This window comes from Gymnogyps californianus, chromosome 1, assembly GCF_018139145.2.
Source record: "Gymnogyps californianus isolate 813 chromosome 1, ASM1813914v2, whole genome shotgun sequence".
Classification (NCBI taxonomy): Eukaryota; Metazoa; Chordata; class Aves; order Accipitriformes; family Cathartidae; genus Gymnogyps; species Gymnogyps californianus.
The window spans coordinates 163,096,571-163,116,114 of record NC_059471.1 but is presented as its reverse complement, the minus strand read 5'-3'; the positions used below and the strand labels follow the sequence as shown (position 1 = coordinate 163,116,114).

Genomic DNA, 19,544 nt, shown 5'->3' with positions numbered 1-19,544 from the left:
AGCCAATGACAGGGGGACTTCCCCCATCCCCGCCCACCACCTCTAGCTCCTCCCCCGCGGCGACCCCCGCCCCAGGCCGGAACCGCCGCGCTACATAACGGCGCAGTGACGGGGCAACCCGGCCGATCGCCGGCTGCCGCGCATGCGCAGAGGCAGCGTCGCCCCTTCCGTTCTGTCTGTCACCTCACGGCTGGTGCAGCCGCACCCGGGAGCGGCGGCGGGACCGGCACCGGGGCCGCCCTTTCCCCTTCCCTTCCGGGCGGCGGGTGTTTGCCGGGGCTCCGGGTGCCGCCCGGCGGCCGTGCCCGCACCCCCATGGAGGAGCCGCTGGCTCTGCACCCCGTGAAGCTTTATGTGTACGACCTGTCCAAGGGCATGGCCCGGCGCCTCAGCCCCCTCATGCTGGGTAAGAGCACGGCGGGGGCACCGGCACCGCCCCGCCTCCGCGCGGGGCCCGGCACGGCCCACCCCTCCCGCCGCCGCCTCCCGGGGGCTCCTGTTCCCACACCGACCGCCGGGGACCGGCCTCGCCGCGCCGGGAAACGGGGCCAAAATTACCCCCTTCAGCCCCGGGGGTGGCTTTCCGCCGCCCGGTATCACTCTCCCGAGGGAACAGCCCGCGGGGGAAGGGTTCCCTGAGGGCGCGGGCAGCGCTCGGCGGCTGCGGGCACCGGGCTGCGGTGGTGGCCGGTGGCTGAAGCAGGACTTGCCAGTGTGCGGGCTTGGCTTGGGGGCCCGATGCGTGGGAACAAAGTGGGTTTTCGCTGCAGCATCCCTGTCTCCGTTATCAGCGAGAAGAGCTTTTTCAGTAAGGCAGCTGCAGGTGAACGGGGTCCAGCCTCTTTTCCCCTGTCTGCCCTTTGCCGCTTCGTTGGTGTTATTTACTAAAGGCTAATTAAAAGTATTACTTAGCCCCTGAAGTGAGGGATAGCTCAGTTCCCAACACCCTGACTGCTGTGACGCCTTGGCAGGAAGGCTGGACTGGAAGAAAGCCTTCTGCTGTTTACAAGGTTATTGAGTTCAAATGGCTCCATGTTGTAGTGAGGCTGGACTGGGCTAGGCATTGCACAGCTTGTGATGTGCAGCTAGCCACCTTCTCCTTCCAGAGAGTTTGTAAAAGTTTGTTGTATGTCTTACCAAGAATGTGTGCATTTCCAACCGAACCTTGGGCTAGGGATGTGAAGGAAACTTAGGTTTTGCTTGAAGTTTTGGAAGCGTGAATTGGGAGTGTAACGAAAGAGTGGTTTATACCTGTTACGCGTAGACTCTGGCCCGTGTCAGACCAGCAGTCTGTGTGAGATGAGACTTCTCAACAGGCTCAGTGTCTGAACAGATGGCTCTGTGTAATCTTGTTTCACAGTTTGTTGGCATTCACTTTGCTCGTCTGTCCTACGAGGAGATTCTGTGCTTTCCTGCAAGCTTAAAATGAAAGTCCAAATAATTCTTAGCATGAGGTTTCATACATGTCAACGATAGGCTTGCAAAGTTGAGAGGAAAATATTATAGAGATCGTGTGTGATGTGCTCACTTGTGTTAGCCGGACAGCAACAACAACTTTGGGAGATGTGTGTTTCCCGCACTGGATAACCTCAAAACTTTTTGTGTGGTCAGAGCTGCTTCTGTTGTAGCCTTCAGGGAAGTAACTTTTCACCTGTTAGTTCATAATAGCTGTGTTTATGTTGTGCTAAGAGTTATAAATCTTAAGATACGGATTACCTGTGTGCATGATTTACCTGTGTTTGAGGTGAGTAGATTTTAACTGGTCTTATTTCAAAGTGTTGGTCCAAGCAGAGACTTGTACAGAAATAGGTTGTCACTATATGTATCTCCATGCCAATCTTCACATAGATCAAGAGAAGGCTTTTTATCTCTCTTCTTACCCACAAAGTCAATCTTGAGATCTTGTAGCTTTCTGAATTTCCATGTAAAAACACTTAGTGCATTACTTCATTTTTGGTGCTTTTTATGCTACCCAAACAACAACTTAAAAACTTTGTGCTTGTGATACAGTTTGGTGCTAAATTTCTGGGAGTCTGAGTAACGAAAAGGAAAACTTAAAAATCTGAACATGTCTCTTGGTAGTGTGGGAAGTGTTGCTCACTGGTACTGCCCGGTAACTGGCTGAGTTCAGATGTGTTCGTGGAACAGGGCCAACTAGGCCTGCGTGGTCACAGTGACAATGCAGACTGCAGAATATTTGGGATTATGTGGATCCAGTGACTGGATTGTCTGTAAAATAAATCATTGTTTCTTCCTTTTTTCCTTCAGTTTAAGTATCTTCTGTACATTTACACTCAGCTCTGTCACACCTCCAGATTATTTTAGAAACCTCCGCAAGAGCGAAGTGATGGAGAGAATACTCCTCTTGCCTCATGTACCCACCTTTTTTGTCTTGAAGAACAACAAAACCTGTTGCTACTTCTCTGTACATCAACTTTCAGAGAGTCAATAGCTTTTTTCCTTTTTTTTTGTCAGTGATGTTCATAAACTGTACGTCATCAGGGCAAGTCATAGAAATTGTAGTGGAAAGGATGTCATAGATGATTTAGTGCTAAACATTTGTCATCTCTACTTACGGTATTCTTTCCATAGATGCCAAGTTTGATTGAAACTATGCTTTTGCTTTGAGTGATAATTCTGTAACATCGCCTATATTGAAATACATGTGTGTTAGAAGAAACAAATACAATAATTGATTGTGCTAAAATCAATTCCTAGCATGCTCAAAAACAGAAGCTCATATCCCCCTGCCACAGTGGGATGAATCCCTTCTTATGGGGCTGACCACTGCAAGAGTATCACCACATGGTGTCTTCAGTTGTGCTAATAAGATCCAGAGGTATTATGGATTATGTCAGTACAGCATTCAAGGATCAGCTCTCACTGCTAAACGTTACCTGCCTTTTTCAGTATTCGTTCTCTCCATTGTCGTTGAATGATGAACCTGGGAGGCAGAGCTATACAGCACTGTTCATAGCAGGCTTTAGAGTGACTTAGTCATGCCCCTTGGGCACGTCTTCACTTTTCTTGGCAAGTTCACTCTTTTTCTACCCAGACTGCTTTTGTTGTTCTTACTTTTCTGTGAGTTTCCTGTAAGTTTTCAGTGATATTTCTATTCTAAAGTATACATGACCAAATATTGTAGTTCAATTGCCTTTGATCTCAGAAGTGGCATGTTTAATTTTTGTGTGCTGTTGCTCTACATGCATCTTCTCTACAGGTACTGTTCCCCCTCTCTCCCCCATTCTCAGTCTGTGAGACTGCATTTGTCTGTCCAACTACATGATGTAATAATAATAAATGTTGACCTGAATGCAATGAGATTTCTGTTTTCAAGACAGAAAACATAATCCACCAGATTCTGTGGAGGGTAGAGAGGAAAACAGAATAGTTCAGCTTGCAGTGCTGATTTTGAAGTAGATGTCCAAAGGCTGAGAAATCTTTAAGGAACATTAAAATCCTATTGCATCATGGCCTTAAAGAAAAATGTCTTGCAGCTCTCAAAGTTCTCCTGTCCTGTAACTGAGGTCATTGCTCATGTGACTCACAGAATGGCCAGGAGCTTAGTTTACCACAGCAGCTTTGGCTCAGTGTAGTATCAATTAACGGTGAGTTGACTGGGATTATGTATTGGTTGAAATTTTTAAGTGGTGGATTCAGCTGTAGGGACTTAACAGCCCAGAAGGAATCAGAGCAAAAGGTAACTGCTAAAAGGAGGTACCTTCTGCTTTGTTCCTTTTTTCCAGACCCAGTACATTACTCTGCCTTTCCTCCACCCGTTCTGAAGAGTTTTGAATTGCTCCAGTGTGAGATTCCATCAGCTTTGCTCCAGAGCATTTGCTAGGGATTTCATGAAAATCAAGTGCATTACCCTCCCCCAATCTAGCCTACTTCTTGGTCTCTCTAGGCACCTCAAGGAGAAGGGAACTGAAGCAGGGGCTTCCCTCTCTGTTAGTTTTTTTGCTTCAGTTGAGCACCCTGGATAGCATGTAGGAGAAAGTGCTTGACTAATTAGGATAATTTTAAATTCAAAAAGGGCAGGAATCTTAATGGATTGGCCTAAGGAAATTACAACAATATGCAAAGCAATGCACTGCTAGAAATACTCATGCTGGTTGACCAAATTATATTGCTTCCAGTTCCATAGGAGACCAGTTCACTACTTTTGGGGGGTGTCTTTTATGGTCTTCTGAGGCTTGCATATCCATTGCAGAGCATAGATATGTTGTTAAAAATACTAAGCTTCCTATTATTTCTTTACTTCACAGCTCAGGAGCAGGTGGTGTTCTTGTGCTGAGGGATGCATGGCCTAAGCTCTGAATGGGGTAAACTAAGTGCCCATCTCCTGATAGAATTCCTTTGTGTCTCAGAACTCTTCTGCCCTTCAGTCTAATAATTTGGATTAATATACAAATGCCGCTTTCATTTGATATTTAAAATGCACAGGAATAAACTACATCGCGTGGCCCTCAAGATTAACAAATTAACTGTGCCAGTAAAATAGATTGGCGAACATCTAATCTCCCTTCTGCTTGGCCTTCCAGATAAATCCAAGCATGGAAGTAATCCTGTTTGATTGTATTCTAAAATTATACGGGCTTGCTTGCTTTTTTCAAAATACCCTTGTATCCTAACAATGACAGTCTCCTGAATCAGTTGTACAACAAACAAGTCTAACTACTTCATTCTTCACATTCCTGTGACTAAGCTGAGGGTCCTGGAATTGTTTAATGCATTTGAATGTTGTATTTTTCTCATAGGTTTCTGGCTCATGTAAGCACCATGAAAGTATTTGAGCTATGAATGTTATTTAAAAAAAAAAAAAAGGCAAATAAAAAAACTTGTTTACTTGCCAGGTGATACTCTGCCTCATTCAAACAATTTGGATCTTTGAGATGCTTAAGCATGCAGATCTATGCTGAACTGGCATCCCTTCCTGAGTTCTAGTGAGTATTTTCAGGAAAGATCCACATAAGCACCTCGGCAAGTAAAAAAAAAAGAAAGACTTAAAGATCAGGTATGTGATCAGGTTTCCAAAGACTGACAAACTATCACCCTAAATTCTCACAGATACAACACAGTAACTTTTATGTCCATGTTCGTGGTCTGTGACAAACGCAGGGTAGCTTGACTTGCATTAGCTTGTGATGGAAGCAGATGAAATTAGGCTGAATTGCTTCACATTTACTTCAGGCTGAGCTTGGACACAGGTAATTACTGTGGGACAGCTGATACCTGGTAACTTGACCATGTGCACTAATTGTTGTACGATTAAGTGTGTACATCTAAATTTGCAACACCCTTTCCTGCTCAAGAGCCCTCTGTCCCTTGAAATATTTAAACTATTTAAGCATCTTGCTGTTTCTCTGTTTTACCTGGATGAACAGTAGATGGCCAAAAGAGTATCATCCCATCAGGACATTCCTGTTCCGCATTATATGCGTGTGCATCATTTGGATTAGCTTTGCTGTAGGTATTGAGTGAAGTGTAATGCCTGCAATTTAAAGGCTTTTGCAGCTCAAATGGAAATTACTGGTGAATCAGACTTTTCTATATAGTTATAGACAGCCTCAGGTTATGAGTAAATGTGTTGGTTTTGGTGGCAGTACCGCATATAGTTCTGCCCACATTGCAGTGTGCCACAGGAGTTTGGAGTGTTGTGGCAAGGAGTAGAAGAGCATGAAACGCAATGATGTCTGCCAGTATTCCAGATAATATTTGCAATCCTTTCTTCTAGACCACTCAATTGGCTATGGGATGTAAGCTCTATTGCACTGTAGGATTATTTGGGGAGGCTCCCTGGCAAGCTTGACTTTCTATTTTTTAAGCTGGACAGTGCTGCCAGAAGCAGCTTTGTTGGAAAGTGTCGCTGCAAGGCCTGGATACAACTTGTGCCTTAGCACTGCTACAGCAATACTGTACTCATGCTCTCACTTGGGCGGCTGGCTGTGGAAACAGAGCAGTGCCGATCCTTGCTTGGGCATACTGTTGGGGCTGGTATGTGTATCAAGCCTTCAGAGGCTGCGAGCAACGTATTTTGTATAAAGTGGACAACGTCCAGCAGAAGGCAAGACATAACTCCTTAGTGCAGGCTGCCCTGATTGCTTTACGTGAGCTTGTCAGGAGTGGCAGTGGTTGTGAGCTGTCACCTGTTCTGTGCAATGTCTGTGTTTGAGAGAAAGGCAAGAAGAGTCATGCAGGAGGATCACCAACAGAGGCAAAACTTCAGGAGGAAGATGATGGTGTCCATGAAGGTCTGTACAGAACCTCTTAAATGATAGAACAGACAAACAACATTGAGATTCTTGCTGAGCAGCAGGAAAGGGAGCTGCCCAAGTTCCTCAGAAGCTGGTGGCCATTGACTTATTCCTCTGTCAGTCAGTTTGGAGTTGAGATGACAACAGCCAGCTGTGCAGCATGGGAAACTGCAGCAGCATACCAAAAGTTCTTGGTCTTGGATGTCTCTGGATGATGCATATGCGGCCAATAGTGGCAGGTTTCTTAGGCATGGGATTCCCCAATGGTGGTGTCACTGGAGAGGCTTGCACTGCCTCTGACCAAGCACAGTCCACCAGTGGCAGAAAGGGATTTTATTTTGTCTGCAGCAGGCTGGAGAGCTACCATGGATGACTTATTGTCATCAGTGCTGCAGATCTGGCATGTGTTTTCCACGATGCCAGCCTGGTTAATGTCTTACAGGAGCCAAGCAAAAATAGCAGGTCAGCAACTCCATTAAGATCATCAAACCAGTGCTTGGCACAAACTGACCTAGCTGAGCAGCCTCAGACGGACCTGCCTTGTGAAGATGGGCAGCTTCACTTGCCAAGAGCTGTTCTGTTATTACCCTGGCAGTTTCTGCCTGTTGTTGGCTACAGATTTCATGTGTAGCAGCCAGAGAGGAGCCCCCCAGGGTTGGACTGCAGTCTAATGCAATGTCCCTTTCCTGAATTCTGTTTGAGTTTCGTTCATACAATCAGAGCACTGCATTGGTGGAAAGGGACCTCTGGAGGTCCTGCTCAAGGTAGATCTGGCGAGAGCAGATTCTTCAGGGCCCTGGGCAGCTGAGTTCTGAGTATCTCTAAGGACGGAAATCCCATGTGCTTTCTGGACCCCTCCCCCAGTGTTTGACCACCTTCATGGTAATTTTTTTTCTCCTCTTACTGAGTTGGGAATTTCCCATTTTCCAACTAGCACCTGTTGCCTTTCACTGTGCACCTCTGAGTAGAACAATGCTCCCTTTGCTCCATACCCATTAGGTAGTTGTAGACAGCAATAAGGACTCTTGGCCTTGTCTTCTTGAGGCTGAACAGACCAGTTCTCTCAGCCGCTCTTCAATACAGCAAGTGCTCCAGCCCAGTATGTCAGTGTCTTTTGTACTGGGAGGATCCAAAAGTGGACATGACACTCCAGATGTGGTCTCACAAGTGTCGAACGGGGGGAAAGAGTCACCTCCCTGGAGCTGCTGGCTGCAGTCTTGCTAGAGCAGCCCAGTGTGTGGTAGCCTTTGCTGCAATGATCTTTTCAAGTAGGTGTTGTAATTGCATGAGCAGGTTCCCAGCAGCACCTGTGACACTGTCAGCATCTGCTATAACTCTTTCACCTGCACACAGAATCTAGGTGCAAAATGGCAACGTTGCGGAAAGCCTTTCATCATGGTTTGCTGGAAATACGTGTGAAAGTAAATATTAAGATTTTTTTTTTTCCATTTAGCATGCAAAAGGGCAGATACAATTCTAGTATGTGCTGCCTTTGACACGGTTTGTTTCTCTGCCCTGAAGGATAAAGTTCAAGTTTCTAGTGGAAAACAGTGATTTATTGTGAACAAATGTGTAATAATTTATTAACAGATATGCAGAACATTAACTATGCAAAGCCAAGCGGTAAAGCCTATTGTAGGCCAGCTGCTAAAGTTAGGGCAGTGCACTATACCCTACCTCGTGTGTTACTGATGAGCCTGCAGAGTCACTGGCTTCTGGCAGCTCTAGAGCGCAAGGTGAAAGCTCTGATGAGGAAGGTGTGGAACAAGTGCCAGAGGATCAAGGAGCACAACAGCATGGGACACGCTAAAGGGGCAGCAAATGTTCCTGAGATGTTGCAACACACTGCTCCGCTTCTCTCATCATTGCTACTATCTTTTGGCCTTCATCCTACTCCATGCCTACATTTCTGTGCGACGGGTTGACGGTGAATATGCTTGCTGCCTGGCTGTGATCCATGGTAGTGACAGATCAGTCCACCTACTTCAAAACTGTGTGTGCTCATTTCGACTGATGTCTCTGTTGTCACAAAAGCCTTTTCCCTGCCTCCACTCTTATACGACCCTTGTCTGAAACAGGTATCTATCTCTGTGCCTATTTTGCTTCAGACTTGAGTGGAAAAAATATGGTAGTGATTGTTTATTGCTTACTTGGACACACAAACATCCTTTTCTCAGAACTCTTGAAGGATTATCCTCATCACTTGTGCTGTATTTTACCCAGTCCTGATGATGACAGAAAGTTGGTTTTGCCCAAGATAAAGAACTCGTGAAGAGCTACTGCTGCTTCAAAGTAGCATATTCACTCCTGGCACTCATATACCAAAGCAGTCCTGACAGAGGAGTAGGAGGGGATAAGTACCCCAAGACCCTCTGCCTATAGAAAGGGAAAGGCAATGCCTCTGCCTCCCTGTAGGCCATTGATGCCGTGGCACTGGTCTAAGTAAGGACAATTGGAGAATGTCTTTCCACAGAACAACTGGAACTGGGACAATGTACCCCATCCCTGCTGGACACCAAGAGAAGAAGTGTGACCCCTAAAGTTTCAGTGGAGAAGCCAGCATCCTGGAGGCTGAGGGGTGAAACACTGCTCTGTCAAACTACTGTTTAGCTTTAGGCCCCTGATAAACTAACTGGGGCCCAGTGTGTAACATTCTGCCTCCTCTTGTGGGGAATTGTGGGGGAAGAGCAGGGGAACACAACTGAGCTGAGCTTCACTTTTACCAAAGTTTTTTTAATGAGTGCAATAATTTATTGTTATTCTGAGCATCTGATTCCAGCCTTTGAAAAGCAGTCACAGTGCACTTTCAACATCATAAGCTGTGGGAATACAAGCAGGGTGGCTGGTGGAATATTTGCTAGGAGAGGTGAGGCTGACAGTGTAATGAAGGATGCAGCCAAATCCTGAGTTAAGGTCAGTTAAGGCAGTGGCCCTCAAGATAGCTAAGAAAAACCTGAATGTCACAAGCATTTGAATAAAACGTTAAAAAAAAGACCACAACTCTGAGGCTGTGTTTAAAGGAGGAGGATAATATCAGGACGTAATGGCCCAGAATTCAGGGAGCAAGAAGGTCTGTGACTAGCTTTGGGAGGCCTGAGGCTGGTGTGATGCAAACAGATGGCGTCGCAACCACAGCAAAGCCTGTGGCCAAAAGTTAACCCATCAGTGCTTTCTGAACAAACTTTTACTAGACCAGTGCCTGTCTTGTTCAGGTGGCTTTTTTTTATCATGTCTACAGTGTTTTTTATCTAGCTATGAGAAACCTGCAGATTACTTTAGCAGATCATCACATCACATTCTGGTATCTAAAAGTTGAACAGTAACAACAAAACATCTTGGAAGAGCTGCTGCTTGGATATAAAGGATAGTGGTGTGGGAAGTGGTCTGCTGGGGGAGAGCGCTTATACATGGAGGCTGACTAAAAGGATCAGGAGCCTGCTGCAAGCAAGCAGAAGCTACACAGAGGAGCACTCAGTCTACTGCTTGGGTTCGGGAGAATACCAAATGTTGGTATGCACACAGTTTTTCTGTTCTAAATCCGCTTTTCTGGGTGTTGTGCATCTTGTTTGGCAAAATAAAGTTATAGTGCATCTGTCATAGCATGCTGTTGCTGCCTACAAGTTTACAAAGGGGTGTGATACCAGGGACCAAGCCTTTAGGTTATGATAGGTAAAACAATTGAGCCTAGAGCAGTAACAGCTGGTGACCCTTTGAGGAGAGTTTTGATCTTGAGATCCTACCATGAACACACAGAGGTTTAGGTTTCCCACTTCTAGGGAACTGGAAAAGCATTTCAGAAGGGACTTTTTCTCTAAGACACAGTGATACTATCAGTTTAGTGGTGCCCGAAACAAGTCGTTGCTGCTGTGTTCTACAAAACACACAATTTTATAACTTGTATAAATTTCAACCCTGTGCTTCTCCCCCCACAACTCCCACTTAAACTGTTAATTTTTAAGGGCAGGAGGAGGCAAGAAAAGTGGAAACCATGGAATAGATTATAGAGACTATCACCACAGATAGGTTCAAGTCAGATCTCTCATCAGTTACTGAAAAAGAAAACTGAATACTCTGTGCTGGCTAACTGCCTGCAATTATGAAATCAGTGTAATAAAATTCAACTCTTCTGGTCCTGACTGAAGACTCTAATTTTAGGAAAAGCTTTCTTTTCTTGGTCTGCAGACAAAAGCCCAAGGAAGGTAAGCACCAGCAGGATAGGATGGCATTGCCACCTCTGCGTGCAGGAGGAAAAAAGTACAGCGGTAGTGTGGATGGAGTAGTTCATTTGAAAGAAAGATATTCTATTTCTTTAGAAGCAACTCTGGGATGAAATCTTTGGTATTACTGTCATGGTGAAATAATAAGCATGGTTCCTAAGTGATTGACAGAAAGTAGGCTGAAATCTGGAAAATACATTGCTAATAACTCTTCTTTTCTCTGCATACAGGGAAACAGCTGGATGGCATCTGGTAAGTGACTAGATTTAAATTGCATAATGTGTGTTAAACACTGTGTGGTGTAGGAAGTATTTTCAGGATGAGATTACATATGCTTCAGGTCTTAAGAACATTTTGGTGCTGAAGAGAGACCAAGGCACTTTTTGTTCCTGAATACAGATTGACAGTAAGATGATGTACAGTCAAGTGCTGGTTAAACTTCTCCATTCAAAGCTCAGTGGACCCCATGAAAGAAGTGTTGGTAGGAGCTGTTGCATTTTAGTGTACTTGTACACTTTTTCAAGGGTAGGATGTTGTCCTTATCCCAAGCACTTTGTCTTCTAATTGCAGGCATGACTAAACATGAGAGTAAAACAGTAGGTGGGAAGAAGGTATTACAGAGTCAGGCCTTCTGGCACATAAGAGCAGTGGCTACATTCGGTTACAAAACACCCCCCAATTTGCTATAATTCATATCAAGAGGTTTTTTTTTTTTAAAAAAGGCAAAAAAAAACCCAAACCCTTGTCCATCCATTTTCCTCTCTATTGATCCATCTCCAGTGATTGTCTGACCTTCTCAGTCAGTGTCTATCAGACATGCAATTCTGTCAGTGTGGTAGCAGGGCTAGCTCTGTCTCTCTATCTCTGTGACTTCACCCTCAATCCTTTAGCTGAAAGAGGCTGCTGGAGATCTCATGCTGGTGTGGAGGTCCGTGTCTTCCTCTGTTCCTTCATGCTTGGGCACCTAGCTAAGCCTGTTCTTTCCCAACAGCTTACAGAGTTACAGTAGGCTTGATAATCATTGCTTCCATATCCATTCATGTCCCAGCAGATCCTGTTCCTACTCACAGAAACACACTGACCTTTTCTTTCAGTTATTCACTTCATGATGTCCTTAAGCACATAAATTTACCAGTGATTTATGTGCTACGTTAAATATTTCCTTTGTTTCACCTGTTTTTTGTTCTCTGTGGCAGGCACACCTCCATAATAGTCCATAAGGATGAGTTCTTCTATGGCAGTGGAGGAATCTCCAGCTGTGCACCTGTAAGTTAAACTTATTTTTCTGATAAGATAATTTTGTGATAGGGTTACGTGATCAGAATTGCTTGTGTCAGTGTCTTTTAGAAAAGCAGCAAGAGGCTTCTGAATTCAGCCAGATGTGGCTGCTTGCCATGGTTGCCCAGGGCATCTGAGGAAAAGGGAGCATGGACAGTGGGTTTAAGCCCAACTAAATACAGGTTGGATGTTGCTTCTGCTGGTAGAGTCTATCTCTCCAAGACACCTTCTGCAGCTGCATTGCCAGAGTGACACCTTGTCTAATTCTGTATCGATAGGTTTTACATGCAGACTTGGCAACTCAAGGCATCCTTTTTAAGATTAAAAAAAAAAAAAAAAATCATGATGCTTTGTCAGACCTTTCTGTTCTTGGAGAGGCAAAACTGATGGGTCATTCTTCTAAAGCAGAATTTTGCCATAACTTAGAGCTTTCAGCACCAAGAGCCAAGTATACAAGCTGAAATGTAAGTTGCATGTTACTTCTCGCTCTCTGAGTGCAGAACAGGGGAGGCCAGTAGGGCTTTTTGCTCAACAAACATACCAAAATTTCCTCTTTTTGTGTCTGGACAAGCCATGATAGCTCTGTTCAGTAGAGTCCTCCAAAAGAATTCAGTCTGTCCATTTAACATTGTTTTCTGGCTGTTAATTTTTACAGGGAGGGACACTTCTTGGCCCCCCAGACTCAGTTGTTGACTTGGGGAACACTGAAGTCACAGAAGAAATTTTTCTGGAATATCTTTCCTCTTTGGGGGAATCTATGTTCCGGTAAGTAGCAGCTTGTACTATAAAATCTGTATAACAAAAAAAGCCTTTAGGGGAAGGGATGCAGAATGGAGGAAGGTATTATGAAAACAAGCCTGCTCACAAAGCTTTGTCTGCTTAGTGTATCATTTTATACTCTCCAAATATGAGACTGGAACTGATGCACCGATACACAAGGAGCTACCAGCTAGGCAACCCTCTGGTGTGCCAGCCTTGAGCTAGGCTGGAAAAGCATTCTGCCAGGGAGTCTTTCACACTGTTTTTCATAAAATGGAATAATGCCTGAAATACCTTTGAGAGAATCACCAGGGGAAATGAAGGCACTATATGAAATATTTCAGTAAATAGTGCTTTGCCCCATGAGTCATAGGTGAAGTGTTGTAGTAAAGCTGCCGACTTTCAGATGAGTAAAAGCAAGGTCTTGACTGTTAAAGAGTCTAGTCTACTTCTCACAAGAATAGGAAACAGTAGCATTTAGCGTTCTGGCTATATTTCAGTGTCAATAATTCCTGTGATTTCTCGTTATTCCTTCTGTGGTTTTAACTGAAGAAACCTGACCTCACTTATCCTCCAAAAAAACATAAAGTCAGTGGTGCAGAGAGATGCCATTTTCCACCCTGATTCAATTGAATTTGAAGGTTAATTGATGTCTGTATTTACCTATTTGCCTTAGAATTCTTTGTGGGGAAGAACATGCTAATGTAAGGAGATGTTCCTCGTTGGGGGTATAAGTTTTTCTGCTTGTTAGATTTATTGCTGAGTCTGTCTTTTTATGTTTCAATTCCTTTCCTGTGGCACAGAGGAGAGTCTTATAACCTCTTTGAACATAACTGCAACACCTTCAGTAATGAAGTGGCACAGTTCCTGACAGGAAGAAAAATCCCTTCTTACATCACTGACCTTCCAGCTGAAGTTCTTGCCACGTGAGTATGCATGCCGCTCCTCTCTGTAGTGTATTGCTTCATGCTAATGCTTAAACATTTGACAGAGCCAGCGGTACCAGTTTCTGCTGGCTCTCTGAGAACCAGCATAAGATTAAGGAGAGGATGCTATTTGCTTTACTTCAACACTTACAACACTGTACGACAAGTGCTGACTGGCACTGGCGTTTCTAAGAAGACAAGAGAAGGTTGTTCTTCTGCCTTTAACTTAAACCAGTTATTTTGTGATGGTCTCTTATATGTGACCAGAGAAGCATAGAAAGTTTCAGAAAATGGTGCAAGTTTTTTTGTCTTAGGAAACCAGTGTCTGTTAAAGGTCACTTCTCTTACTCTAAGCACTGTAATTGCAGTGGAGGTGTCAGTTTTGCTTGTGAAGAGGCAGGGGAGATGTAATTTTTAAATTAACACTGCAGTTTTAAAGCTAGGACTGGGTGGAGAAAGAGGATATGAAAAAGAGGAAATGAAGAATTCCTGCCAGGTAGTTCAGCTCAACTTTTTTTTTTTTTTAAACTCTCAGCTAGTGAGAATCGCAGTGGGATGATTTGAGCTCCATCATTTAGGTCTTGGTTGTTGTAACAGTGGTATACCACATCATTTGGGAGACACGTCTTCTACCGTGGGCTCTTATTGCTTCAGATCTCTCAAAATCAGATAAAGTCTATAACAGAGTGAGTCATATTGAAAGATAAACCACGTGCTACAGATTGCAACAGAAACTATTCTGTGAGTGTTGAACCATTGTCTTATAAGGGAGCTAGAGGCTATTCTTCTCGCAGTCTTTAATATTGATGTGGTACTTAATGGAGCACTGGAGTTGCATAACAGGGATTTCGTTCGCACACTTAAGTAGAGTGAATAACTAAAAGCCAGTTTCAGACACAGTATTACCACATTAGCACTCTGGGCATGTTAGGACTCAGAACTAGCTTATATAAAATCATGTTTAAGATTCTTAGTTATTGAACAGTAAACTCTCTTTCATAGGTTAAATGAGTTTGCATTAGTTTGTAGTGGAAGTCTGTTCTTCAAATTGGCTTCTACAATGTTGGTTTGATTGCACTGTAGGAAGTGAGTGCACTTCAGTAGTAAATGCGAAAAGTTGTTCATCAAGTAAGCTATTTGAGATGTTTATTTCTTTACCTTCTCAGACCTTTTGGACAAGCTTTAAGGCCCCTCCTGGACTCCATCCAGATCCAGCCACCCGGAGGAAATACCTTCAGCAGACATAATGGACAGAGCTAACAGGAGTGACCCAGTGTGCCCAGCCTCACCAGGCCTCTTCCTTTTTAAACATGAATCTACCAGATTTCTATTTTATAATTTCCCATCAGAATTAACTCTACAGAAGTTACAAGACAAGTTTTAAAATTTCCTAGGGAGAGGATTTATCAGGGTGCATGTAAGACAATGCTACCAAAAAGATTGCCATAATTTCTAATAGTATTATACTAATTTATAAAGGCTGTCTTGCCCGAGTAGGCTGACACTTTCTAAGTAACTCCCGTGCTGATAAGTGGGACTTCATTCCATGAGCATTCAAGGGCCCATTACACAATTTGGAGTAAATAAGGGGATGTCCTAGCCATCCATTGCAGGCTTGCATCTCTTTCTCCTGTCACTGTCTATATTATGGGGGTATTTGCTGAAGTCTGTAGCAAAAAGACAAAGGAAGTGTTGGTAGCCTAGGAAGTGCAGGTGTCCCAGGATTAGTCTTCTGCATGTTTCATTGACATTATGTTATTTGCTCAGGGGAAAAGCTGAACTCATCTGATTGGAATATTTGCAGTGGCATAGCTGTGTAGGAACGGTGATCAAGCTGAACTGCGTGTCAGTGTCACGCTCAAAAGTTGAAACTTTCAATGGGACTAGCTGTGTGTGGGAGGGAGGGTGGAACTGAAGGTTACCAAAAGCCTCGTAATGCTAGATCCAAGAGTTATGGGAAAGAACCAGCTGAAAGAACAGAATCTTATGAGCAGAAGTGGTGGAAACAAACTTCAGGTGAAAGTAAAGTGAAGTGAAATGTTTCCTTTTCTTGCATGTAAGCTTCTCAGCAGATAGACAGAACCTTGTTAACTATTTACCTTTGCATAAGAGCTCGTGGGTTTTTTCCTTAGCAAGCCAGAGTTACAGTACAGTAAGGCAGGAATAGCATGGCAACTGCATGATAATGTAAGATGGACTAATTCTGCCTTCAGTATCTAGTTGCAGACACAGTAGGAGTTCCAACTTTCTTTGATATTGCTGTCCTTTCCAAAGCAGTCAAGCACATCACAGAGAGGGTTCTGCTTCAGTGTAAGAGAAATAGGTGGTAGGTCTCCCCAAATGTAAAGAAAATGAGGAAGAGTAAAATTAAGCTTTTATATGGAACGATTTAGTTTATTGGGATACATGCAGAAGCAGTCCTGTCCTTAGATTGACATTAGATTGTGTCAATACAGCATCTTCTAGTTTAAGATTCTTACAGCTTTGCAATTAATTGCAGTGGAAAAAGATCAGGGGAGTGAAAGAATAGGCACGCTGATTTCTTTTCATGCATGTATATACACTATTTTCCTGAACAATTTTGTAGCAGTTACATTTAGGAAGGAGCACAAGAAAGACATCAGACAAACCTCAAAACATTGCTGATGCTCCATAAATGGGGATTGCACGTCCCAGATGCTGCTGAAAAAGCATCTATGCAAATGTGTAGCCCTTTGTCCAGTGCTTTGTTGTGAAAAGTATTGCTGCAAGTTCAGTCCTGCATCTCAAACTTCCTGCACTGGAAACTTCCTGCATACCTAAAGCAGATGTCTTTCCTCTGCTGGGCTCTTTCTCCCAGAATAATACAGTTTTATAAGTTTCTCATGCTGTTACTCTGTGTGGACTATAATGGTTCATATTTTTGAGGGGAGGGGATGGAATGGAGGAAAACTGCAGTTCAGTCACTCTGTCAAATACTCTGTTGCCCTGCACCTTGTGGAGTCACTACACAAGTGGAAATAGGGTACTGTCGGTCCATTTTGCAGTTTTGTGTGTACCTGCTCTCAGTGCACAGCAGTGGCCCTTGCAGCCCAGATTTTTTTTCTTCCTTGTCATTCTCTGCTTGTGCCATCAGCTTCTCCTTAAGCATTTCATTTGATGGACTGGACTTGGAGACAACTGTAGCAGTTAGTATAGATCGGTTTATACAAAAGCTTTCAGTCTTTCCCCATCAAAATGTCCTGTTTGCAGAAAGCATTCTATAGTAAATCCTTTATGAATGCCTTTTGGTGCTTCTGGAGGAAGGATCAGTACGTGTTTGTTTTCTGCTAAGCCATAGCTTAGTTTTCCTGTTTAGTGTGTATATCCTCTCCAGTCTTTTCCCATACCTATTCTGTGAGGAGTTACCAGGCTCTTATCTTAATATACACATGACTGTGCCACAAAATGCTGTAGCAGGTTAGAGATCTTGGAGCTTCCTCAGTTGAAGAGGTATACTCAAGCTCATACAGTGCTGCCCAACTTCTAGGTGTACTAGTTTGGTACCTGCAAGCAGCACAGCTGTGGTTGTTTGTCTTTCACTTCAGGCGCAGCTGCCTGCGGTGGAAGTACTGGTGCCATGGTTTCTGCCCCACACTCTTGCACAATGAGGATATCCCCTTTATGTCCACCACTTTTGAGGTCCTGAGCCTGGTTTCTGCTTGGCTGCCTACTTCAGGACTTTTTATATCCTCTCAGGAGGCAGGAAAGAAAAGATGTTCACCCCATGCATTTTGCAATCTACCTTTTCCCCTCCCGAACAGCCCCTTTGCAGGGATAATGCTGCTACTTTAAGGTCACTGGGTAAAATTTCACTCGGCCATATACTGTTTGCAATAGCCAAGGAGCTCCTAGAGTGTCTCCTGAGCTCGGGACCTACTCTGTGTTTCATGGCGAAAGAACTGTAGGAGGGAATCCTGTTTGCTTGGTCTTACTGGGTAATGAGACCCATGTACCCTGTAGGCCTCTTAGGAAACCCATTTTCTCCAAAGATGGTTATGTGTAAATGGGAGGACTGTGCCCCCAGCATTCCACCCGGCCGTACCTACTCATAGGAATATAAACTAGACTGAGAAGTGTATGTAACTGTATATAGGTGACGAACTTCAGCCAGCTGATTGACAAAGGGGCAGGGAAACTGGACTCCTGAAAGGGAACAGAACTCTTTTGCCCACACTTACTATTCTGTCTTGTATTGCTGGGGTTCCCCTGTGCCATTTTAAAAATGTTAATAATGTCTTTAGGCAGAAAGTGATGTTTTGATTTATTTGTGGTTTTTTTCTATTACAATAAAAAGAAATACAGCAAGTTTTCCTGTTTGAATGTATGTGTCCACACAGCTGCCCAGCGAATGCAGCTGATCAAGAGTCATCGTCTTCACTCTGGTCCCAGCTGGAAAGTGCAAGATGAGAAACTGTCTGAGCAGTTTGTGCCAGGTACTGCTATTGGAAGTAGCGGTGGCTACTGCCCTTTGTTAGAACTGGTCACAGGCAATATTCTTATTTAAGTTTGGGAAAATTTTCCTTCTGTAAGCACCGTGGTATCTTATCAAGACCACACTCCTGAGGCTTGACGCAGCTTGGATGAGGTGAATGAAGGCTTGGACAGTAGGTGTTCTGTCAGCACGGGTTTTGTGCAGCCCTTGCTCATCTAAGTGTGTAAGAATGAAATATCTAATGTCTGCTGTTGAAGAAGAGGCCCAACAGAGCTTAAACATAGGAAAAGGCTCTAAGCTTTTCCTGATTGTCTTGATGCTACTATCAAAAGGAAAAAAGCAGCTTTAAGAAGTAGACTTCATGCCTGGGTTCCTCTGGAGCTGCCGAGGGGATATGGGCGAGGATTATGTAGCACTGCCCGTCATGCCTCTGCCGGTGGGCTGTTAAGGAGCAGGGGAAATATCTGGCTCTAGGGAAGAAATGAATTCTGCTTGGTTCAGCCTTCTGAATGCTTATCGATGGCATCCAAATGATAAACCACACAGTTCACTGTTAGTATAACAGTCTGTATCAGTGTAATACAGAAGACGGCTAGTAACAGAAGGGGTCTTTAAAAAAGATTCATGATTGTGGTTATTTTGGGCTGTGTCATTCAGATGTGGTGCTGGTTTGCTATCCAGTACCAGTACTAGCCCCACATAAAATACCTGGGAACACAAAAGGAAAACCTTGACCTTAATGGCAGCCCTAGACAGAGTGTAAAGCCAGCACTCACAGCCACTTACCTTCTAAACTTCAAACAAAATTATTTGCCCTTGCTACTAGTAGCAGAGATTTTATTCATGATGACAGCTGCTGCCTATCCGAGCAGCAATCAAGGGAACATATCAAGAGTGGTTTAAGTGCAAAGTACTAAATAACTGAAACAGCCGCAGCAGCCATGTTCTCAGAGCTAACCCAGATGAAGGAACGAGCACAGCTGTATGCAGCTGTGCACTTCACAAAGAGGCAGACTCATACTCTCGGGGAAACCAAGATGGCACAAGTCCTCACTGGCTGATGCCAAATGGCAGTCGGGGTGCTGGGAGAGGTGTTTTGACTTGAATAGAGTTTCTAAAGCAGCGTGACAAATAAGCCGGAGAAAGCACAGCAGGTAGTTCAAGTTTTGGAAAGCTGTCCTGGTAGCATAAACCCGATGGCACTGTAGGAGTGCAAAAATGTGAACGCAGACCCGTATTTGAGCAGACTTCCCAATTCTGGGAAGTGCCCCGAGGTGGCACTGCTGCCTTGCAGCGCAGGGATGCACCTGAGCCCGGGGAGAGCAGCTCCTGCTTGTGGGATGTCCAGAGTAATGTCGATGCAAGAGGCAAGGAGGCAGGTCTCTCCCAGACAAGAAAGCTGCACGTAGGAGCAGCCAGGAGACAAGACCGTAGGGCAGCTTGGGCTACAGCAAGAACCGAGTGCCACTACAATGCCAGGGCTGCAACAGGAGTGAGCTGGCAGGTTTTCCTAACACCATGCCCCTTCCACCCAGACATGGGAAGTCTCGTCCTCATACCATGTCGTGGATTATGAAAAATAAAGGCTTGCATTCCTGAACCCCCGGGAGTTCACCATGTACCTGACCCCATGGCTGTCTTTTGAGAGTCCTGG

The 19,544-nt window shown here is 44.3% G+C and overlaps 1 protein-coding gene across 1 annotated transcript; it reads left to right on the top strand.

Annotated features, from left to right (window-relative positions):
* The first annotated feature begins 142 nt into the window (after window positions 1–142).
* On the top strand, window positions 143–17,763 carry DESI1 (desumoylating isopeptidase 1). Its single transcript, XM_050915010.1, is given in 7 exon segments — window positions 143–263; window positions 266–406; window positions 10,705–10,726; window positions 11,671–11,740; window positions 12,408–12,517; window positions 13,315–13,437; window positions 14,604–17,763. Coding segments are annotated over 7 exon segments (681 nt in total). The 3' UTR covers window positions 14,698–17,763.
* Window positions 17,764–19,544: the final 1,781 nt, after the last annotated feature.